This window comes from Thamnophis sirtalis, unplaced genomic scaffold (genome assembly GCF_051295495.1).
Source record: "Thamnophis sirtalis isolate CommonGarterSnake01/CBP01778 unplaced genomic scaffold, rThaSir2_p1.2 scaffold_7, whole genome shotgun sequence".
Classification (NCBI taxonomy): domain Eukaryota; kingdom Metazoa; phylum Chordata; class Lepidosauria; order Squamata; family Natricidae; genus Thamnophis; species Thamnophis sirtalis.
Window position 1 is genome coordinate 87099236 of NW_028261387.1, and position 25259 is coordinate 87124494.

General features: G+C 40.4%; 1 protein-coding gene across 2 annotated transcripts in view; it reads left to right on the forward strand.

The window, feature by feature from the left end:
- Positions 1–25259, forward strand: part of CDH4 (cadherin 4) — a 1112351-nt gene that overhangs the window by 962635 nt on the left and 124457 nt on the right. For both annotated transcript variants that reach the window (XM_087720535.1, XM_087720536.1), the window contains exon 7: positions 9774–9946. In XM_087720535.1, coding sequence (XP_087576661.1) covers positions 9774–9946 — 173 coding nt within the window. The remainder of the gene's footprint in view (positions 1–9773; positions 9947–25259) is intronic.

Consider the following 25259-nt stretch of genomic DNA (forward strand, 5'->3'; position numbering starts at 1 on the left):
GTGGATTATGTGTTACATGGGAGGTGGTCATAAACTCTTCACAAGGGGATCAGCACATCTTATTAGCGTTATTTAGAAATGAATTGTTAAATAGCCAAGTGGGGTTTGTAAACCCCAGGTGGAAACCCATCTGCCAAAAGACCTGTTTCCATCTTCTATTTGTGACAGATGTTTCCCATGTGTCCTTTGGGGTTTGCTGTGGGATTAGCAACCAGGAAATCAAAAACAGGTCTATTTTTGTCCATGGACTTATCAACTGATGGCCCCATCTCAGAGTGTTTCTCCTGCCCCAACCCACTAACTCTAATGCCAATGTTCACATATCTCCAGAGAGCCTAATTTCAATCAATAGTTAGGCTTATATACCGCTTCATAGGGCTTTCAGCCCTCTCTAAGCGGTTTACAGAGTCAGCATATTGCCCCCAACAACAATCTGGGTCCTCATTTTACCCACCTCGGAAGGATGGAAGGCTGAGTCAACCTTGAGCCTGGTGGGATTTGAACAGCCAAACTGCTGAACTGCAGTCAGCTGAAGTAGCCTGCAGTGCTGCATTTAACCATTGCGCCACCTCGGCTCAATCATATCAATTCCATCTGGAGGTTCTGTGGATAAGTCCACAAAGGAATCAATGGCTTGGTAAGGCCACAGTTGGAATACTGCATCCAGTTTTGGTCGCCACAATGCAAAAAAGATGTGGAGACTCTAGAAAGAGTGCAGAGAAGAGCAACAAAGATGATTAGGGGACTGGAGACTAAAACATATGAAGAACGGCTTCAGGAACTGGGTATGTCTAATGAAAAGAAGGACTAGGGGTGACATGATAGCAGTCTTCCAAAATCTCAGGTTTTGCAACAAAGAAGAGGGAGTCAAGCTATTCTCCAAAGCACCTGAGGGCAGGACAAGAAGCAATGGGTGGAAACTCATCAAGGAGAGAAGCAACCTAGAACTAAAGAGAAATTTCCTGACAGTTAGAACAATTAATCAATGGAACAACATGCCTCCAGAAGTTGTGAATGCTCCAACACTGGATGTTTTAAAGATGTTAGATAACCATTTGTCTGAAGTGGTATAGGGTTTCCTGCCTAAGCAGGGGGTTGGACTAGAAGACCTTCAAGGTCCCTTCCAACTCTATTATTCTAATTCTAATTCTTGTTTGCCATAATCAACAGAAGGAGATCAAATATCTTTCTCATAAACTGTCCATGTCAACCTGAAGGTCAAAACCAGCATTTGTCCATTTAGTACCATTCAGGGGTGTTGGGTGATGATAGCTCAGGAAGACTATAAACGTAATGGTGATGATATAAGGATTATATGAACAGGCTGTCTGGGAATTGTGCAAAAGGCAATTTCCTTTCGAAAACCTTTTCAAAGAATACAAACCTGGAAATCAGTCTCAAGCATGCAATATACATTCTGGCATTTTGGCTACAAGACAGCTAAAGGGTTTTATACAAATATCCGGACTGTTATTGTATGAAGAGAAGAAAATGAATTTCGTTTCTTCACTCCCTAACATTAAAGTTCGCAAGATAGGCTTACGGGTACATATAAACTTCGTCAGTCTATTTATCCAGAGCCTGAAAAATATATATTTAGAGGACTGAAATAGCCAACCAGGCCTGTTATTTTGATATTCAATTTTAAATTTCATCAATGTTATCAGTTCCCCTCAGCCTGGAAAGAAGGATTTTCAATTGGGGTGGAGGCTTAATACACATAGGGGTAATTTTATTTCCTGTGCCAGGGCTTCTGAATATGCTTGGAATAGGTAAGGCCACCTGAAGCCCTGCAGTCCTGTGGGTTTTTACTCATTGTGTTCAGTAAATGAAGAGAAATAACATAGAGCAGCGATGGTGAACCTTTTTGTAAAGGCGTGCCAAAATTGTGCGTGCGCGTGCTATTGCACGCACGTGCATGCCCACTCCCACAATTCATTATGCCTTACACACCTGTGCAGGCGCATGCATCCCCCACCCCACACATGTGTGTATGACCCCCCCACCCTGCATGGGGGGACATTTTTGCCCTCCCCAGGCTCTGGAGGCTTTCCTGAAGCCTGGGGTGGGCAAAAACGGCCTCCGCGCCCCACCCAGAGACCCTCCAGAAGTCGGAAATAGATCAATTCTGAACTTCCGGTAGGCCCATTGGCCCTGTTTTTCACCCTCCCCAGGCTACCGGAGGCTTTTCTGAAGCCTGGGGAGGGCAAAAACGGCCTCCCGGCCCTCCAGAAGACTGAAAATCAGCAGGCTGTCACGCATATGCATGTCGGAGCTGACAGCTCGCGTGCCAGCAGATATGGCTCTGCGTGCCACCTGTGGCACACGTGCCATAGGTTCCACCATCACTAATATAGAGCAATCTGCGTACCATTTAGTTCTTAGTTTACTCTGAAATCTCGATTGGAGTGCCTGAAAAAAAAAACAATATAGAAAAAGGTCTTAACTCCCTCTCCTCCTCCCCCCAGAAACCGTACATTTATGAAAAGCGTGGAAAGAGGGAGGAAAAGGAAAGCAATAAATGAGAGAGCAGGTGATAAACAATTGTGGGAAGAAATGTCCTTCTGGGTTCAGTTCCAAGTGGAGAAAAAGACACTGGATTCTTGGAAGTTGCTTGGAAAGAAGGTTTATTGATGAACGGGATCACATGGTTTGAGATGTTGGGGGGGGAGGGAAGAGATGCTGAGACTGCCTGGGTTTTATGCCCAGAGCCGAGATGGCGCAGTGGTTAGGGTGCAGTACTGCAGGCCACTTCAGCTGACTGTTATCTGCAGTTCAGCGGTTCTAATCTCACCGGCTCAAGGTTGACTCAGCCTTCCATCCTTCCGAGGTGGGTGAAATGAGGACCCAGACTGTGGGGGCGATATGCTGACTCTGTAAACCGCTTAGAGAGGGCTGAAAGCCCTATGAAGTGGTATATAAGTCTAACTGCTATTGCTACTGCTATATGCCCTCTCTGGGCTTTTGAATTTGAGTTTGTATTCTGATTGGTTGTCAGACTCCCATGGGGCCATGCAGGGGCAACTCTGTAGGCTGTCCTGAATCGCAAGCTTGGTTGACTCTTGCTGGGTGATGATGTAATGAAAAAGCTTTGGGATTCCTATTATGGCTCTGCCTGAAGGAGGTAGACCTTTGTTATGTAGAATAGACTGGCCCATTGACAAAGATGGTGGTGGTGGGGCTGAGTCTCTGCCTCCCTTGTAGGGGAAATATTCTGCCCTTTTAATATTTCCTAAAATATTTCATTTTTCTAGGAGAGGGGTGGGTGATGATTTCCTACACTATTATGTGTTTTTTCAACATTGGAAGGAGGGTTAGAAATGGTTTGCAATGGCTTAGGGATGTCAGAATTGGAAAGTTTATCTTGTTTTATCTGCTTGTCTGCTCTGAACGTCTTCCCCATAACTAAACTTTTGTCTTTTCTCCTCAATTAGTTATGTGTGTAGCGTACAATCTACAAAATATCACATCTTCCTCAGGAAAATGGCTGGAAGGGAAAACTTAAGTGCAAAGCCATAATTAACTCAGGCTAATGGAGAGCTAATATAATATGGTTACTGCTACATATCTTTCTGTAATGAGTTGCATTTTTTTTTGTCTGGGGAGGGAGAGATAATTAAATTAACTATCATGTAGTTTGAAAATTAGACCAAAAAGGTTAACAAAGCTTTAATGGTGTGGCAATAACAACAGTTTATAAACACAAACCGTAAGGTACAGGTCAGTACAAAATAATTATCATTGTCTTGTGCTTAAATCACAGCAGTAGACAAACTGTTGTTGGGAAAGGTGACTTGTTGAGAAAACGTGATTTGGAGGCAAAAACTGCAAAGTGGAAGGATTTTTGGGGGGAGGAAGGATGGCCTCTTGGTAAATGCCTCATTACTTCCCCGTTTTATGCATTTTAAGTCTACCTAATGAGCATCAATCTTGCTTTAATGTAAGTTGGTATAATAGATATTCTAATGCAGCCATAAAAATGAAAATATTGGGACATAGCTGCTCATACAGTTTAGATTTTAATGTCAAAAACAATTCTACGGGGGTCCTTGATACTCTCCGAAGTTGGTTGTTTTCTTGCAGATATTTCATCACCTAAATTAGACTAGACTACACTAGAATACTTTATTGGCCAAGTGTGATTGGACACACAAGGAATTTGTCTTTGGCGCATATGCTCTCAGCGTACATAAAAGAAAAGATACATTCGTCACGAATCATAAAGTACAACACTTAATGATAGCCATTGGGTACAAATAAGCAATCAAACCATACTAGGAAACAATCAATATAAATCGTAAGGATACAAGCAGCAAAGTTACAGTCATACAGTCATAAGTGGGAGGAGATGGGTGATAGGAACAATGAAAAGATTAATAGTAAATGTAATGCAGACAGTAAATAATTTGAGAGTGCTAAGAGGATTATTTGTTTAGCAGAGTGATGGCATTCAGGAAAAAATCGTTCTTAGGTAACATCATCCGTGCTGGTTTGGGAAAATCAGTACTAGCATTGATGATGTTACCTAATCTGGGGAATGAAACATCTGCAAGAAAACAGCCAAGTCCAGCGAGCACCAACAACCTCTCATTTCAACCCTGAGCAACACATATTCTCCTTAATTACAAACAATTCTTAATGTGAAATGTGTGTAATAAATTCAGTGAAGGTTAGCCATCCCCTTTAGCCCAGTGCCACAATCACAGGGATGACACAATGAAAAACATCAAACATTTTTTTTAAAAAATCCAACGTCTTCAGGCCATTAACCATTTGAAACAGGCCATTAACCATTTGTAGAAGAAAAAAATGGAGCAATTTAAAACCTTAGCAGTTACAGATAGTCCTTGACCTATGACCACAATTGGGACTGGAAAATTCATTGCTAAGCAGTGTAGTCATTAAAGTGACAGGTCATATGGCCACAATATTTTTCTTTGCTGCAATCATTCGCAAATCGCCGCAATCGTTAATAACATGTATTAATGAATTAGGGACGGGGCGGCTCAGTGACTAAGACGCTGAGCTTGTTGATCAGAAAAGTCAGCAGTTCAGTGGTTCGAATCCCTAGCGCCGCGTAACGGAGTGAGCTCCCGTTACTTGTCCCAGCTTCTGCCAACCTAGCAGTTCAAAAGCACATAAAAATGCAAGTAGAAAAATAGGCACAACCTTTGGTGGGAAGGTAACAACGTTCCATGTGCCTTCGGCGTTTAGTCATGCCGGCTACATGACCACGGAGACGTCTTCGGATAGTGCTGGCTTTGAAACAGAGATGAGCACCGCCACCTAGAGTCAGGAACGACTATCACATATGTGCGAGGCGAACTTTTAGCATTAGTTTTTATTAATGAATTGTGATCACGTAACCACGAGGATGTTGCAATGGCCAAAAGTGGTGAGGCTCAGTCGTGAGTTATTTTTTTTCATTGCCATTGGTAACATCAAACAGTTGCTAAGTGAATGGCCATGAGTCAAGGACCACCTGTACCTTCTCCTCCACCTCCAATAATAAAGTCAATTCAAGAAATAGCAACATAAAAACAGGGGAAATGATTTAAAAGTTCTCAAGCACTCCAGCAATAATTAAATGGCTAAATTTGTCAGACAAATTTCAGCACAGTACTACTAAATCTGATTAGGAACAAAGTCCTAATAGCTTTGTTGGAAAGGTCAGGCAAGCAAGCAACATCACAAATTGGTAGCTGGCAAGTCAGAGCGCAGAAGAATTTTACCTGGAACAGAAAAAAAACAACACAGTCTCATTTTATTCGCTTGATTCTATGATTCTTCCCCTGTCAGGATCCTGTACTTCAATGTCATTTCCAACTCTTTGATCCTACGATTTAAGAATGGCACCCTTATCTTAATCCCCAGAATAACCATTCACCGTTCCTTTTTTTAAAAGAAAAAAAAAGTAACCTTTTAATTACTTTCTAGGCCCAGATTATTTGAGGCCACAAAAGCTGCTTTATAAAGGAACAGAGACCTTTGCATGGGCCATATGATCAGAAGCAAATTGGTGCAGTTGTGGATGATCAATTTTTTCAACCCACCTTTTCTCAGCTCTGCAATGGAATTTCTTATCTTCTGGAGGGGGACTTGCAAAATTATTCACCTTTTTTTCCCCCTAAAATGCATATGGCTAGTATTGGGAAATAGTCAGCTGTACCTACCACAGTTGAAGGTCATCCATCAAAAGTAAAAACCCACCAAATTTAGGACCCAAAGAAGGAAATGCTTTTCACATGGGGCATAGTAAGGGTGTGGAATTCACTGCCAGCAATTGTAACAGAAATCCATTTAGATGGGTCTAGAGACGGACTGGACAGATTTAGGAAGGATCAGCCTATCAATAGCTGTTCTGACCGCCCCCCCCCCTTCGTTCCACACCAAAGGACACTCAGAGCCAGAGATAAGTTACGGCATTTAATTAACAGACAGTTCCTTGACAGCAACCCAGCACAGACAAGCTTGGGCAGCAATAAACACAGATAAGGCTTGGCAGCAATCCAGCCTGCCATGCTCCACACAATGTTCTCCGACATTCAATCCTGCGTTGACTTCTGCAAAGAGGGACGTGTGCACAAGTAGCCTTTTTATAGTCTGGAGAGGAGCCTAATGACCACCAGCTGAGTGCAATTACCTCCTGTAACTGCGCAACTGTTCCTTACGCCTATTAGCTCTTCGATGCCGGGCATCCAGGAACAACTCACTGCTGGACTCAGGCTCACTCTCCCTTGTCTCCTTCCCACTGGTCCAAGGCTCAGGCGCCTCCTGGTCAGAGTCAGAACCCTGTCCAGGGTCCTCCACATCCTCCAGAACCGACTCATAGGGCCCCTCTCTGTCAGAGTCTGGTGGCAGCTCCAACGGCTCCTGCTGGGCCACAACAAATAGCTATTATTAAGAGTCATTAGCAAACATATATAGATAAACAATATCTGTTGTGACTCAGCAGCAGCTTGCTGTGAGTTGCGTCAGGATGCAGGAATAATGAGCAGCTCATTAGGGTGGTCTTCTGCAGATAAAAGATGGATGGTGCCATGCCTTAGTTGCAGAAGTCAGCGTCGTTCATCGGTCGTGGTTCGTTGTTCGTGAGAGGCACTTGGATAAGTGATTTGCTTTCTGTAAACCTGATTCAAAGAGGCACTTGGATAAGTGATTTGCTTTCTGTAAACCTGGTTTGCTGTAAGAGCTTTTTGTTTTTGCATTTGCTGTGTAACTTTTTGCCAGAGACTTTATATACGTTTATTTTGGGCTCGCAGCCAGCTTGAGCCAGGACTGATAAAGATATTTCCTTTGAAGTTCTGTCTGACTGTCATTTGTGAACGAGCGAAGAGGGGGGGTCAGAACCAATATCCATATGACATTTAAAAGGGACTATCAAAAAGCAAAAAAAAAATGACCAAATCACCTCTTCACCAGTAAGAAACACCCAGAACACCAGACATTAACATAAATACTAAACCAAAATTCAAGAAGTAAGCAATAATCAAGGAACTACCAACTCAAACAAGTTTGTAGTAAACAACAGCTTAATCAAGGAACTATCAAGAACACTGCCACCAACACTCAGAGGGCAAGTCATGAGCATATAAAAAGAAAGCAAGCCTCACTCCCTTCTAGCACTGATGATGTTACCTAGTTTGGCAATGAAGCATCTGCAAGAAAACAAACTCAGAAAGCACTAAGGATCCCACATACTTGAACCCTGAGACACAAATGTTTCGTTCTATCACTATTAATTTTGATGGCTGTTTATAGCCTTCTGAATCACAAGGCAACCGGAGGAGGTATTCAGCCGGTTTGGAACGATTCACCCAAACCAGTAGTGGAAATTATGGGAGGGCCTGCCCCCACCCACCTGCTCTACGCTGTCCTATTTTTGAGGCTAGGCGCATGCACAAAAGGCACGCTCCACTCTTTGCATGCACATATGTACGAAATGGGCAGGCAAGTGTGGAGCAAACCAGTGGTAACTAAATGTGCAATCCATTGCTGCAGGCAACATGTTTTATATATTCCCCTATGTGCATTAAATGTGGAAGAGGATTGTTGCCGCTCCAGTTCAGCTTCTGAGAGATATCCTTTAAATTGGCCAATATTTGACCCAGAATATGGGCTACATGGATCTGATCCAGCTGTTCTGATATTTCTCCATTAACTGATATCTCAAGAGTTCATCTTCTACCTTCCTCTATTTCTCTCTTCTTTCTTCCAAATGAGTATACTCAATTGTTTGTTAGCATACTTAAGGCATTTCTACATAACACCGCCCAGTTTGAATACCCTTCTTTAGACTGAACTCATGATCAACTGGAGAAAGCCATGATGAGTTTATGGTGATCTTTACATGCTGTGGGTTAGAGTTGTATTCATGACCCATCAAACTACAGGTAGTCCTTGACCTACAACAGTTCATTGAGTGACCATTCAAAGTTACAACAGCACTGAAAAAAGTTACAACAGCACTGAAAAAAGTTACAACAGCACTGAAAAAAGTTACAACAGCACTGAAAAAAAGTAACTGATGACTGTTTTTCACAGTTATAACCTTTGAAGCATCCCCATGATCATGTGATCAAAATTCAGATGCTTGGTTCTCAAATTAGAAGACATTGTTCCTTATGCCCTCCTCCTTAATGTCACCAAAATTCTCCTCTACTTTAAGAAAAGAAAAAATTACCTGGAGACCTTCTTCATCTTCTGATGCCCTCCAGCTGTGAAAGAGTTCTACCATGATTCATGGCCAGTATGATCAAAAATGCCCTTTTTACAACCCTGTAATCCCTTAATTTGGTGTAGAGTCAGGGCGACGGGATGGGACTGAGCATTTACTGGCCAGATGCCCTTCCTGACACCAGGTGGAGTTCGCAGCAGATATTTTTCTTTGAGCCCTAGGCGAGAAATACCTGCCGTTACCTAGGATTGAACTCTCAACCTTCCAAATGGGAGGTGAGTGTCTTCACCACTAAGCCATCCTGCCACTCATGACAAGTATGATCAATGGACAAATAATCATATATCTTAGAATTGAAGAGAATGAAAATGCTGGAGGGCCTCAGCTTTAGTAAGAAGTGGAGAAAATGACCCACAAAATTCATCCAATGGCCTCTTGGAATTGAATTTTATCAGTGTTGTGGCCCGCCAGTGGCCGGCTGAGCTGGCAGCAGATTCAGATAGTCAGGAGGTTGGGGAGGAACATGGGCAAGTCCTGGAGTCTGGAGAAGGCTCTGATGAGGGCTCTGTGCCGGTGGCAAAGAGGGGGCCAGAACCATATGCCAGTTATCAGCTGCCTTCAGAGTCAGACATCAGTGAGGCAGATGGACAACTATAGCCTGTTCCCAGTGTGCGCATGTGCAGAGTTGCCAGACGAAGGGAACAGCTAAAGAACAGGGGTTGACTTGGGAGTAAGGCCACAGGTGGATGATGAATGGCCCCTCCCAAAGGAATTAAAAGAGGAGCAATAGGGGAGTGGAGTTTGCAGGAGACAATTCATTTGCATAATTGGTTTGTGACTCTCCGGGACTCCTTGCCAAGTTTTGCAGATATCGGTCTGTCAGCTCTCCAAGCCAGATAAGGTCTGTGACTGTAAATTCTCCCTTGAAAGACTTTCCTGGATGTGAATGAGCAGAATGCACAGTCAATTAATAAAAGGGGTTTTTGTTGGGATAAGGAGTTTGCTTCATGCTCTTGGGAAGCCTCGATCAGAAGAACCAGTCCCATTCTTGTGGACCATTTGATTGATTCTATTGTCATTTCTACCTTTTGTGAAGGAACCTACGTGATGACAGTGACGGCCAATGATGCTGATGACGGCACCACAGCAAATGGGATGGTGAGGTACCGCATTGTGACTCAAACACCCCAAAGTCCATCCCAGAATATGTTTACCATTAACAGCGAGACTGGAGATATAGTGACAGTGGCAGCAGGACTCGACCGAGAGGTAAGAGAGCAACTTCTTTGATTGACAAATTAAGCAGTTGTTACTCCCCATTCATAGCTACAGGTAGTCCTTGATTTAACAACCATTCGTCTGGTGATTGTTTGAAATTAACAGCACTGAAAAACTGTTGTTTATAATCATTTTTTAAAGCCACGGTGGCGCAGTGGTTAGAGGGCAGTACTGCAAGCTACTTCTGCTGACTGCCGGCTGCCTGCAATTTGGCAGTTCAAATCTCACCAGGCTCAAGGTTGACTCAGCCTTCCATCCTTCCGAGGTCGGTAAAATGAGGATCCTAGATTGTTGGGGGCAATAGGCTGGCTCTGTAAAGAGCTTAGAAGGGGCTGTAAAACACTGTGAAGCAGTATATAAGTCTAAGTGCTATTACTTTTCCTTCCTTCCTTCCTTCCTTCCTTCCTTCCTTCCTTCCTTCCTTACTTACTTACTTACTTACTTACTTACTTACTCCCTTCCCTTCCCTTCCCTTTCCTTCCTTCCATAGTGCAGTGGTTAGAATGCAGTACTGCAGGCTACTTCTGCTGACTGCTGGCTGCTGCCTGCAATTTGCCAGTTCGAGTCTCACCAGGCTCAAGGTTGACCCAGCCTTCCATCCTTGGGTAAAATGAGGACCCAAATTGTTTGGGGCAATAGGCTGACTCTATAAACTGCTTAGAGAGGGCTGTTAAGCACTGTAAAGCAGTATATAAGTCCTAATGCTGTTGCTAATTTTGACATGACCATTGCAGCATTCCCCGTGATCATGTGATCAAAATTTGGAGGCTTGGCAGCTGGATCATATTTATGACCCTTGCTGGTTCCCAAGGTCATGTGATCCCCTTTTACAACCTTCAAACAAGCAAAGTCAATGCGGATGCCAGATTCACTCAACAACCATGTTGCTTTCTTAACAGCTGCAGAGATTCACTTAACAACTATGACAAGGAAGCTTGTCAAAGGGGGCGAAACTCATTTAACAACTTGCTAACTTACTTGCTAACTCTTAACTAACAACTAACAGATATTTTGGGCTTATTTGTGATCGTACGTTGAGGACTATCTTTATTTATTTCCTCTCCAAAATAGATTAACTCGGTCTGTACAAGGCAGTGGTGGGATTCAAATAATTTAACAACCAGGTCTCTGCCCTAATGACCAGCTGGGTAGGCGGGGTTCAGTGGTCATATGATTGGGTGGGCATGGCCAACTCAATGTTACTCACATTGATGGGCGCTTCACCTTAGCTGTTACAATATAATTAAGGGTTAACCGGAGAGGCAGTTTCTGTAAGCAGGGCAATAAAGATGAGGCTAGAAACACCAGAATGTTTTCTTCCTGCCTTCCTTACAGGATTAGCCCTGTAAATTGGAAAAAAAAAATAAGATTTTTCCAATAACCGGTTCTTCAAACTGCTTAGAAAGTTAACAACCGGTTCTCCCCGAATAGGTGCGAACTGGCTGAATCCTACTACTGGTACAAGGGGTCTTGTGGAAGCGTAGTCTCAAATAAGAATATTTAAAATTCCAATGTTGCCTTTAAGCAAATGTGTCTTTTAGGTTTGTTTGCACTTTTTTGTTCTTTTTTGATTTTCTTTACTGTGTTTTATCATCTCTTAAGTTTTCATTTCAATGAAGAAGCCAGAAAGGTCAAATAAAAAATAGATAATAACTGAGCATCCCTGTGGCTTTCAATCCATCCTCCCTGCCCACAGTCCGGCACATGCTTCAAGTGCTTCAAAAAAGCCCGAGTATAGCCTAATCTATTTGAAGATTAGGAGCATATGGCACACTGCATATGCTCTTTTAAATTGGGATTGTCTGCCAATTAAGTATTTATTCTTTGTACTCAGGCAGTAAAGCCTGAACGAAATAATCGGCTAACCTACATCTGTGGATTTTAACTGTATTTCATTGTTGCGGAATGATGGAGCAAACAATTTGCTAGTAGAGGAATAGCAATAGATGCAAAACAATTCCTTCGTTCCTCCTGCTTGTCTTCTGCTCTTTGTTTCCTAGTCATTGATTTGCCTTTTGATGCTTTCTGCTACTTGATCCACCATCTTGGAATCTCACCCAATAAGCAATCAAGAGATATCAGAGGTATCCGTTGATCGCTTATCTCATAAATGGCAATTAAATCCAGGTGGCAAGAACGTTAAGGGAACAAAACTGTTCAAAATGTTCTTAAGCTTTCCATCTTAATGAACTCAGTATAAATTGAAGGTTGGAAATTCCTCTTGCAGTTTTCCAAGGTTCCTTCCAATGTTCACAATTGAAACCTCTTTTATTAATTGACTATGAATTCTGCTCATTCACATCCAGCAAAGTTTTTCAAGGGAGGATTTACAGTCACAGACCTTATCTGGCTTGGAGAGCTGCCAGGCCGATATCTGCAAAACTTGGCAAGGGGTCCCAGAGAGTCAACGAACCAATTAAGCAAATTAATTATCTCCTGCAAACTCCACTCCCCTCTTTTATTTCCTCTGGGAGGGGCCATTCATCATCCACCTGTGGCCTTATTCCCAAATCGACCCCTGTTCTTCATCTGGCAACTCTATGCATGCACACACTGGGAACAGGTGCCAGCTGTTCATCTGCCTCACTGATGTCTGCCTCTGAAGGCAGCTGATAACTGTCAAGACATCTCTGGCCCTCTCTCTGCCTCTGAGCCTCATCAGAGCCTTCCCCAGACTCCAAGATAGCCCATGTTCCTTCCCAACTTCCTCACTGTCTGAATCTGCTGCCAGCTCCGCTGTCAGCTGGCGGGCTACAACACTTCCTTCTCACTTTTCCTATGGTGCTTGGCATTGTTAATTCTCACAGTTTTTTAAAAATTTCAGTTTGCCTGTTGTGTTTCTGTTGTTTCTTCTTCTTCTTCTTCTTCTTCTTCTTCTTCTTCTTCTTCTTCTTCTTCTTCTTCTTCTTCTTCTTCTTCTTCTTCTTCTTCTTTGTTTTCGACTTCTTCTTTCTTCCTTCTCCACCTTCCCTTCCCCTCCCTCACCCTCTTCCCCCTTCTGTTCCTCTTCTTTCCTTTCTCTCTGTCTCCCCCTCTCTTCTTTCTTCCATTTCTCTTTCTCCTTCCCATTTTTCTTACATTTTCTGACCAAGTTACATCCTGATTTTTCTTTTTGTAATCAGCATGTCCTGTTTTCCCTATCCTAAAACCAGAGGTCACAAACAGAAGGGGGGGAGGAATTAAGTTTCCTTTTTCGGGATTTCCAGAATCCTGCCTTTCAAAGTTTGAAAGCCATAGATCTGAAGAGCCCAAACTGATGAGCATGGAGAAGCTTATCAAAAAGTCCCTCTTTTTCACAGGGGCCTAGCAAGTTGTGGCAAAGCCTCTGCCCTCCTCCCCCTCTCTCCCATTTTTCTCCTCTCCCATCAGCTTCTCTGCTTGATTCATTCAAACACCTCAGGCTGATGTTTGCTTGGAGGGATGCATGAAGGTTTGAAGAAGCTCCAAGCTGCTTTGGGGCTTCCCAACACTGCCTTACGGCAGAGATAGATGCCCAAATTCTGCCTCCAAGCAGGTTGGCACTGCTGGTCACTGGTGGATTCAGAGAACTTGAGGGAAATATCAGCTGCAAGTCTGCAGCCAAGAGCGAGTGACTTGTCAGTAAGATTTGGAGGTGACAAGGAAGATGGATGCCAGGTACTTGCCCAAAGCAGATTTTCCCAGCTGCATTTGACCTTCCAGCAGGAGAGTTGGCTCAGACTGGGCCGGTAGGACGAAGGTGCTAGATATGAAAAGGAGCTGAAAAAAAGGAGCCATGATATTGGCTTCATCTCCAGTGTCAGCTGATTTAGCACGCATGTTATTTTATAGTTCTTGTTGCGCCAAAAACTTCTTGTCTCCTGAGATTTGGAGCAACGAAACAACTGTTTTCTTTGGTTTAGCAAAATTCAGCAACTATGGCTTGATCTTCCCTTTAAAATGTTATTTGGGGCAATGGCTGGATTAGCAAGAGCAAGAACATTTAGACTTGTATACTGCCCCATTTACAGCACTCTCTGGGCAGTTTACAATGAAGATGTATTATTTGCATATGGGTCCCAACCTCAAAAGAATGGAAGTCTGCGTCAACCTTGAACAGGTCAGAATTGAACTGCTGGCAATGGGCAGAATTAGCCTGCAGTACTGCACTTTAAATCACTGTGCCACTAGGGCTCCTTGATTGGAATAGGCTAATCTCAAGGGTGGGCTTCAAAAATTGCAGCAATGGGTTTGCTGCCCTTCTGCTGGGTGGGTGGCCATAGTGGGCATGGCCTAGTTGGCCTCCTGCACCACGGCTGAGTGGGGGGCATTTTTCACCCTCATCAGGCTCCAGAGGCTTTCTTTGAGTCTCTGGGAGGGCAAAAACTGCTTCCCTTGAGCTCCAGAGGCCCTCCAGAGGCCGGAAACAGGCATGTTTCTGAATTTCCAAAACCTCTGGTAGGCCCGTTTCCTCCCCCTCCCCCGAGCTTCCATGTGGGCCCGGCACTTACCATATTTTTGGAGTATAAGACACACTGGAGTATAAGACACACCAAGATTTTGAAGAGGTAATTTTTTTAAAAAAAAGGTTTTGCACTGTGCCCTAGTGGCACAGTGATTTAAAGTGCAGTACTGCAGGCTAATTTTGTGAAAAACGGGGCATGCAGAGAGTTTAAGAAGCCACCTGCAAAGTGCTCCTGGTGGCTGGGAGGGCCAAAAATGAGCAAACTGGCCCCTTTTTCACGAAAATGGACCCATTTTTTGCAAAAAGGTGGGGGCATGCATAGCCTTTAGGAGGCTTGTCGAGTGTCCTGGGGGATGAGGGGGGCAAAAATGAGCAAAAAATGGCCCATTTTTCTCTCATTTTTGCCCTCCCCAGCCCCCAGGAGCACTTTGCAGGCCTCCCAAATACTTTGCACATCCATTTTTCTGAAGGGGGGGTTCAGGAGGCCAAAAATGCCGTATTCAATGTGTAAGGTGCACCCAGATTTTCACCCTCTTTTGGGGGGGAGGTGTGTCTTATACTCCGAAAAATACGGTACCTGGTATGATGTATGGGCCACGTGGAGACTCCTGGGAGGTGGCTGGTGGGGTGGGAGGGGTGGGCATGGGTGTGGCCAGCCAGGGGTGGCATTTGGGGTATGCCCAACTGATCAGAATCCTAGCTAGATAATTGCCCGAACCCATGCGAACTATCAGGAGCTCACACCTGGCTAACCTCATTTAAATACACTATCTTTATACACTACTTTAGTCGATCAAAATGTGTGACCTTTCATAACCATAACCAAACAAATCATGTAGCTTCAACAAAACCAATTCCAGGGAGGCAGTTGCTCTGAAAAAATATGGAAGCATCTGAAGCATCAGGACAGGCGATGCCAGAACTAGGGCCAAGGTCTTTAAGTGGGGAGTGGCCACTGTGACTATAGGACACCAGAATAAACAGTAACACATATACTTTGAGAATGTTTCCTCGGGAAATTTCAAGGGACCTGGGACTTTTCACAGCCAGGATCAAACTCACAATCTCCTGATTGTGAGGCCTTCTTTAGATATTGCTCTATAACTTCTATCCTAGCCAAACCCAAATCCTGCAGCTGTTCTTCATATAGTTTAGTCTCCAGGCTTTCCATTATCTTAATTGCTTTTCCCTGGGCTTTTTCCAAAGTCTCAACATAAATATCTGGAATATCATCAGCCTGGGAGAGGAATCACATGGATCTCTAGGAGGAAATGACACCCTAACAAAGAAGGGACACTTCCTAGACATCAATAGATTGTTTTGGTCTATTAATGGAGAGGACATGAAGTGCACCAACTCTGCCCAGATTTACTACATAGAATGAAAAAAACAAAATGTTAAAAAGTTACGATCTTTAGGTAGTTCCTTAGCAAACACATCTAAATTATATTAAAGTAACCAAAATATCTTTACAATCTCCAGTGCATGTCACAACTTTTGAGAACCTCTCAAGTTTGGAATTATACTCCCCTCCCCACCAGCACCACGTAACGGAGTGAGCTCCTGTTATTTGTCCCAACTTCTGCCAACCTAGCAGTTCGAAAGCATGAAAAAATGCAAGTTGAAAAATAGAGACTACATTTGGTGGGAGGGTAACAGCGTTCCGTGCACCTTCGGCATTTAGTCATGCCGGCCACATGACCACGGAGATGTCTTTGGACAACGCTGGCTCTTTGGCTTTGAAACGGAGATGAGCACCGCCCCCTAGAGTCAGGAACGACTAGCACATATGTGCGAGGGAAACCTTTACCTTTACGTTTAATGTTTGGAAATTGAAAGTTGAAAAATTAGATATGCCCTAAATTTTCAGTAGGCAGAAACAGGTAGTCCTGTATCTCCGTTCATTTAGTAACTGTCCAATGTTCTGATGGACCTATCTGATGGAGAAGGGGGTTAATTACAACCCAGAATTAAAATTGGACACTCGACAACCACACTTACAGTTGTTTGCACATGACTTCATTTCACAATGGTTTTGCTGAAAACCAGCATTTGTTTCTGGTTTGTGAGCCACAAAAAAAGATCCTGAAATCAGTTCAGTTATATAACTGTCCCATTTTACGACTGTTATGAGTTACAATCCCAAAATGGGCATGCTCTATTACAGTTGTAATTTGAGTTCTACCTCTAGCTAGATAGATAACGAGGCCCTACTGCAAATTATTCTTCAATATTTAATACTTTTCACCTTTCCATCTTTCCTCAGCGTATAAAGTCCTTTTGAGATTTCTCCTTAAATGTTCTGCCTCTTCTCTCTTTGACTTAAAGAGGAGTCACCCGAACTTATCTCTGACATTCCAGATAAGAAAGCCAAGAGAGATCAAAGCAGTGGTATAAACAACTAGTTTTCAAAGCTATCTCACCTGACTCCTACTAATCGGATGTAAATATAGTTACACAGCTCTGTGACCATTTACTTACCATGGCTGTGCTTAATTGAATGGATCCCCAAGGAAGATAACGATAATTGGACTCCACTTCATAAAAATTATTAAAGGTTTGCAACAGACTGATTTTAAGCTCCATGCTCACACAGGGGTAAAAACAGCTAGAAGAGAAACAAAACAACATCCATCCCAGTAAACTAATGGAAGAAAAATATGGGGTTCTACTCAAGGACGCAAGAATTTAAACACATATCAAGAGCTACACTGAATAAGAAATCAAGTTTAAAGTGAGTTCAAAAATCAAACATTTGTATGAAAATACCGAAAGAGCAAAGGAGAGGTGAGGTTTGTTAAGGAATCTTTGAAGATAAAAGCTTAGTGAGGGCCTCACTAATACTCTGTAAAGCCTTAGTAAGACCACACCTACAGTACTACATCCAGTTTTGGTCACTACACTATAAAAAAAGATGTTGAGATTCTAGAAAAAGTGCAGAGAAGAGCAACCAGGATGATTAGGGGACTGGAGACTAAAACATATGAAGAACGGTTGCAAGAACTGGGCATGGCTAGTCTAATGAAGAGAAGGACCAGGGGAGACATGATAGCAGTGTTCCAATATTTGAGGGGCTGCCACGGAGAGGAGGGGGTCAGGCTATTTTTCAAAGCACCCAAAGACAAGGAATAATGGATGGAAACTGAACAAGGAGAGATTCAATTTAGAAATAAGGAGAAACTTTCTGACAGTGAGAACAATCAACCCATGGAACATAAGGTGCTTTCGGAAGTTGTGGGAGCTTCATCACTTCAGACTTTCAAGAAGAGACTGGACTGCCATTTGTCAGAAATAGTGTAAGGTCTCCTGCTTGGGAGGGGGATTGGACTAGATGACCTACAAGGTCCCTTCCAACTCTGTTTACCTGTCTGTCTGTTTGTCTGCCTCAAGAATGAATTATGTGGATTTACTGGGGAAACACGGACCCAGATTTGAGAGAGTGACAAAGATGAAAATAAATAATACTGTCCACCCAGTGATTTATTTTAATTATTTAATTTTATTAACAGTTTAGCTGGACTCCAAACTATCCCATGTGATCACCATTTGCCACCTTCTCAGTTGGCTTCCAAAAAGCAGAGCTAATGGAGGAATTGACAATGACTATGTGATTCATTTAACAAGTGCAGTGATTTTTACAACTGTGGGGAAAAAAAGTTGTACAATTGGGCCCAACTCCTAAATCTTGCTTAACCATGAAAATTCTGGCCACAATTGTAGTTGTAAGCCAAGGATTTTCTGTGTAATATTTGTCGGCTTTTTCAGATTCTAAGATAAACTTTATAAAGTTTAATCCTAAATATAGGCCTTTATTACAAATTTGCAAGCCATGTTTAATCATTGGAGTCCAATGGAAGGCGATGCTAATATTTTGTTAATGAACTTCTAAGGAAATTGGATAAGTGGCATTTTCCTTATTTGTTTATGTAGGCAATATTTCTAACCATTCAATTAAAAAAGACAATTCCGGGACAATAGAGAAATAACAGGAATAGTAGTAATAACAATAATCTATAAGCAATTGTAATCCCCAAATGAAAAAGAAATACTTCCAGATCCGCAATAGATTACAAGATTAAAACACATCTACACTCAGGGCAACAATTAAATGATGTGCCCCAGATGACAAAATAACAATAATGTATAATAGCTAAAAGCAGAATTTAAATACATGCACACAATTGAAACACTTTCCATTATAATTTAAGAAATGAGATTTTTTTTAAAGTATTTGTCTCAAAACAATACAAAGATCTTTACGTGAGCAAACGAAAAATGTTTCTAAGGGAGGAGCCACATATATTCCCCATTGGATTTTGGACTACAATTTCCATACTATGCCTTACTATGCCTTAATTAAAATGAATCAAATAATTCAGAAACAGTAGATAATTAAGATAATTATCAATACAATTACATTAGATAATTAATTAATTTATTTATATAATTTATAGATTGCCTGACTCAACAACTTTGGGCAGCTTACAATTTAAAGTTAGTTGATTTTTTGTAAGCCACGTAGAATCACTGAGAGTGAGGAATGACCATATAAATTCTGATATAGATAGATAGATAGATAGATAGATAGATAGATAGATAGATAGATAGATAGATAGATAGATAGATAGATAGATAGATAGATAGAATAATTCAGGGGGGATGTTAGGAGTGTTTCACCCTCACAGTATTTTTTTTCCAGAGAGTAAGTTATCTGTGTACCAAGTTTGGTTGAAATTGCTTGAGGCGTTCCCCAGTTATGCTGGAATACACACACACACAAACATACACACACACACACACACACACACACACGGAGGGAGGGAGGGAGGGAGGGAGAGAGTGTCTGTTGGTTATTTTAAAGGTTTGTATTTGTAGTTCTTGTGTTTCCCTTCCCCTCTTGGGTTTGTGAGCCACCCTGAGTCCCCTTGGGAATAGGGCGGCATATAAATAAAACGAAACCTGAAACCTGAAACCAGAGGGAGGGAGGGAAGGGGAGAGAGAGAGAGAGAGAAAGAGAGAGAGAGAGAGAGAGAGAGAGAGAGAGAGAGAGAGAGAGAGAGAGAGAGAGAGAGATTTTAATATATATGTAGAAGATCTATAATCTTTGAATTCTCTTTCATAGTCATTTTTTTCCTTAAATCGGTGCCATTTCCTCTTATTTCTAACTTACATCCTGACCTTAGCTGAAGGCACAAGAAGTTCAACATTAATTGTTTATGATGAACTGAAAACCTCTAAGAGCAGCAATTATTGTGGTATATTAGCCCTGGTAGCATTTAACTCTGCAAGCCCAAGCAATAAAAATATTAATACAAAGGTTTTAGATGTTAATATGGCCAAATACAATGACTAACATAATCAAATTATTGTAATTATTCCACTAGGAAATTTATCCATATTATCATAGCAAGCTTTTCTTGCAAAGAAAACAGCTGATTAACCCTAAACTGAATTTTGCTGTCTTAAGATTTCACTATAAACTTGAAGTCTAATGTTACTATAGAACATGTAGAAACATTGTCATCTTATTTCATTTGGATATTGTCATTATATGCTGACATAACCTTTAATAGCATGCTATTGTAACAAGTAATGTCACTCATTAGCGAAAGGTTTTCTTTTATTAACCCAGGTTAATATTGTTGGAAATGGATTCTGTAGCTTCAAGTGAATTAATTATGATAATACACAGACAAGAATTGATAAGAAAGGATGGACGTGAAGAAGACAAAAGCAGCTGTAAAAAATTAGATCTCTCACGTCCTTCCCTCATTTTTTTCCAACCTGGACCACGAAGATCAGATCTAATGGAATTAAATTATAAGCATAGTGTTTGTAACGAGGCAGGACCTAAAATTCATAACACAACACAGAACATAGAAACACATATATTCTACTTATTTTATTTTATTCCATTATTTCTTCATTATTCTATTCCTAGTCCTATTCTATTCCTATTCTATTCCTATTCTATCCCTCTTCTATTCCTATTCCTATTCTATTCTATTCTACTTATTTTATTTTTTTATTCCATTCCATTATTTCTTCATTATTCTATTCCTATTCTATTCTATTTTATTCTATTCTATTTTATTCTATTCTATTTTATTCTATTCTATTCTATTCTACTTATTTTATTTTATTCCATTCCATTATTTCTTCATTATTCTGTTCCTAGTCCTATTCTATTCTATTCTACTTATTTTATTTTATTTTATTCCATTCCATTATTTCTTCATTATTCTATTTCTATTCCTATTCTATTCTATTCTACTTATTTTATTTTTTTATTCCATTCCATTATTTCTTCATTATTCTATTCCTATTCTATTCTATTTTATTCTATTCTATTTTATTCTATTCTATTCTACTTATTTTATTTTATTCCATTCCATTATTTCTTCATTATTCTGTTCCTAGTCCTATTCTATTCTATTCTACTTATTTTATTTTATTTTATTCCATTATTTCTTCATTATTCTATTCCTAGTCCTATTCTATTCCTATTCTATTCCTATTCTATCCCTCTTCTATTCCTATTCCTATTCTATTCTATTTTATTCTACTTATTTTATTTTTTATTCCATTCCATTATTTCTTCATTATTCTATTCCTATTCTATTCTATTTTATTCTATTCTATTTTATTCTATTCTATTCTAATTATTTTATTTTATTCCATTCCATTATTTCTTCATTATTCTATTCCTAGTCCTGTTTTATTCTACTTATTTTATTTTATTTTATTCCATTATTTCTTCATTATTCTTTCTATTCCTATTCTATTCTATTCTATTCTATTCTATTCTACTTATTTTATTTTATTTATTCCATTATTTCTTCATTATTCTATTCCTAGTCCTATTCTATTCCTATTCTATTCCTATTCTATCCATCTTCTATTCCTATTTCTATTCTATTCTATTCTATTCTATTCTATTCTATTCTACTTATTTTATTTTTTATTCCATTCCATTATTTCTTCATTATTCTATTCCTATTCTATTCTATTTTATACTATTCTACTTATTTTATTTTATTCCATTCCATTATTTCTTCATTATTCTATTCCTAGTCCTATTCTATTCTATTCTACTTATTTTATTTCATTCCATTCCATTATTTCTTCATTATTCTATTCCTATTCGTATTCTATTCTACTTATTTTATTTTATTCCATTCCATTATTTCTTCATTATTCTATTCCTATTTTACTTTATTATTTTATTTTATTTATGAAGTGTGTCAACCTCTTTATGGGACATTTAATAGTTTATTTCCCAAGCAACAGAATTTGATGGAGGCCCCTGCTAAATACCAACCCCAGCTATTAATATTCAAACACATTTCAGTCAAATGGTATTTTCTGCAGATCTCCCAATGCATCATTGCTGCTAGTCTATGCAACCTTCTTGCAGCAGCTAACTTGGTGGCACAATGTTTCTTTGCTATAAATTTGAACTGCATGGCTGCCAAGGGTCAGCCCTCTCACACTGGGCAGCTTCCCACAGGTTAGAAACAAACCAATAAAATCCATTTTAAAAAATCAATACACAAACATAAAAACAGTCCATAATCAATTTCAGAACAGAAAATTGCGATCAGCAACAGAATTCCATCTACGTCAGCTCAGCACAGCCGTTGTAAAAGCTTCCTACTCTGGCTGCACCCCCAGACCCTGCAGCAGAGCCTCATCTTCAGGGTCTTTCTAAACATTGGGAGGGTTGGAATCAATTTTGGGGGAGGGGTTGACTTTTCACAGGGCAGATGCACAGCAGAAAAGACTCTCTTCCCAGATCCACTAAAATAATGGCATTCATTTGCATATCATTTTTTCAATAGGAAAGCTGATTCTATTCTATTCCATTCTTCTTCCTTATTCTATTCTATTCTATTTATTCTATTCTATTCTACTCTTTTTCCTCATTCTATTCTATTTATTCTATTCTATTCCATTCTTCTTCTTCATTCTATTCTATTCTATTTATTCTATTCCATTCCATTCTTCTTCCTTATTCTATTCTATTCTTCTTCCTTATTCTATTCTATTCTATTTATTCTATTCTATTCCATTCTTCTTCCTCATTCTATTCTATTCTATTTATTCTATTCTATTCCATTCTTTTCCTTCATTCTATTCTATACTTCTTCCTTATTCTATTCTATTCTATTTATTCTATTCTATTCCACTCTTTTTCCTCATTCTATTCTATTCTATTTATTCTATTCCATTCTATTCTTCTTCCTTATTCTATTCTATTCTATTCCATTCTTCTTCTTCATTCTATTCTATTCTATTTATTCTATTCCATTCCATTCTTCTTCCTTATTCTATTCTATTCTTCTTCCTTATTTTATTCTATTCTATTTATTCTATTCTATTCTATTCCATTCTTCTTCCTTATTCTATTCTATTTATTCTATTCTATTCCACTCTTTTTCCTCATTCTATTCTATTCTATTTATTCTATTCCATTCTATTCTTCTTCCTTATTCTATTCTATTCTATTCCGGGGTGAAATGCTACCAGTTTGGGCGGGTTCGGCCGAACTGGTAGTAAAAAATGCTATCATTTCGCCCGAAACGGTAGTAAAAAAAAAATGCTTTAAAAAAGTTTTTTAAAAAGTTTTGATGATAAGCTGTGCGACAATCAGCTGTGCCACATGATTTATAATCACTGGAAAGCAGGAAACTCTAGTTTCTAGCTAATCTAAATCACACGGCACAGCTGTTCCCCCCACCCCGCAGACTCAGAAAAGGCTTCTTAATCCCTTTTCAGTGCTGTGCAGTAGCTCCTGTGGTGCACATGCAAACTGGTAGCAAAGCAAACTGGTAGGAGACTTCAGAGCATTTCATCCCTGTTCTATTTATTTTTTAATCTTCATTGGATGATGGACATGTGTTTATCTCTATGAATGTTTAACCTCACTTACTGATGATTGACTCACTTCCTGTGCTGGGATGATGATTGATGATGAACATGATGGTACAATACAAATTACAGGTAGGCCTCGGCTTACCAGTGACCAAAGTTACATCAGACCCCAAAAAGGGGGAGTTATGACCCACATTTGTGGAGATTCTCAGTCATCCAGATCCTAGTTGTCTCAAAGGTGCTTTTTCCAAAGAGAGCTGGACTTTTTTCCTTGAGGAAGAAGAAAAGGTTTCACTTCTTATCCAGGAAGCTTCTTGGAGGAGAATTTTTTTTTTCAAAGTTCAAAAGTTTTATTTCTTTTAAGACAAACATTTCATCATTCCTCAATCAGTAAGACATCGAAGTACATTTTTTTGTATGTCAATATAATTCTAGTTTACCACCAAATTCTTGTCTAGCCTAATATATACCCTCCCTCCCTCCACCCTCCCCCCAACCCCCCTCCTCCTCCCCCCCCCGACTTCCCAGAACCCGTACACGGTATGGATTTCTAACAAACACAGTCTAAAATCTATTGAGAAAAAAAAAAAAGAAATTAATAACATTCTACATTGACCTTAGCTTCTTCTTGCTGAACTAACTTTAAACAATTTAAATCATTTCTGATCTTAAGCATAGGCTAACTGGAGTTTCTTGGTCCCGTATTTATTTTGTATATAGTCAATCCATTTTTTCCAGTCTCGTTTATGTCTCTCATTTGAGTGATCTTTAAGATGTGCCGATATTTTAGCCATCTCGGCTAAGTTTGTAACTTTCAATGTCCATTCTTGAGTTGTAGGCAAGTCTTCCTTCTTCCAGTATTGCGCCACCAACAGTCTTGCTGCCGTTATTAGGTGCAGAACCAAGTTAGTCTCTACCGCTTCTTGGAGGAGAATTGATGTCGAGAAGTGAAATATTTTCTTCTTCCTGCTCAAGGAAAAAAAATCAGTCCAGTTGCTTTTTGAAGAAAAAAACCACCTTGAGACAATTTATAATCCACTTCCTTTGAACTCTGGTGCTGGAGAAGACTCCTGCGAGTCCCTTGGACTGCAAGGCGATCAAACTGGTCAGTCCTGGAGGAGATCAACCCTGACTGCTCTTTAGAAGGCCAGATCCTGAAGATGAAACTCAAGTACTTTGGCCACCTAATGAGAAGGAAGGACTCACTGGAGAAGAGCTTTAAGCTGGGAACAATTGAGGGCAAAAGAAGAAGGGGACGACAGAGAATGAGGTGGTTGGATGGAGTCACCAAAGCAGTAAGCGTGAGTTTAAATGGACTCCAGAGGATGGTAGAGGACAGGAAGGCCTGGAGGAACGTTGTCCATGGGGTCACGATGGGTTGGACATGACTTCACAACTAACAACAACAACAAAATTCCTATGGTCAGTTTTCTCAACCCACCCACCCCCACATGTGCTCGTGTGACTGTATGTTGTGTGCTTATCAATCAGGATAAGCACACAGGACAATTAATCAGTGGAACAGAAGTTGTCTACAGAGGTTGTGGGTGCTCCATTACTGGAGGCTTTCAAGAAGAGACTGGACAGCTACTTGTCTGAAATTGTATAAGATTGCTCCTGGTTGAGCAAGGGTTGGACTAGAAGACCTCCAAGGTCTCTTCCAGCTCTATTCTGATTGAGTAATTGAGGTCTCTGGCTGCTGCTATGCTGCTCCTTCCCTTCCTAGAATCTTGATCGTTTGCTGCTTCATACAGAAGTTCGTTGGCTATCAAAAGGCAACTGTGTGAGACCCTTTTACAATCTTTTTGACATGGTTGTGGAGTTTTTTGAAGACAAGAATGCTTGGCTCAGTGGTGAACTCAAAGAGATCAGGCATGACATTGCTTATTTATCAGAACTATTTGCAAAGTACAATGAAGTGAATTTGCAGTTGCAAGGAAGTGAGGTCAACTTTATTAAGGCCAAATCTGTCATCTCTACGTTTATTTCAAAGTTAACTCTATTCAA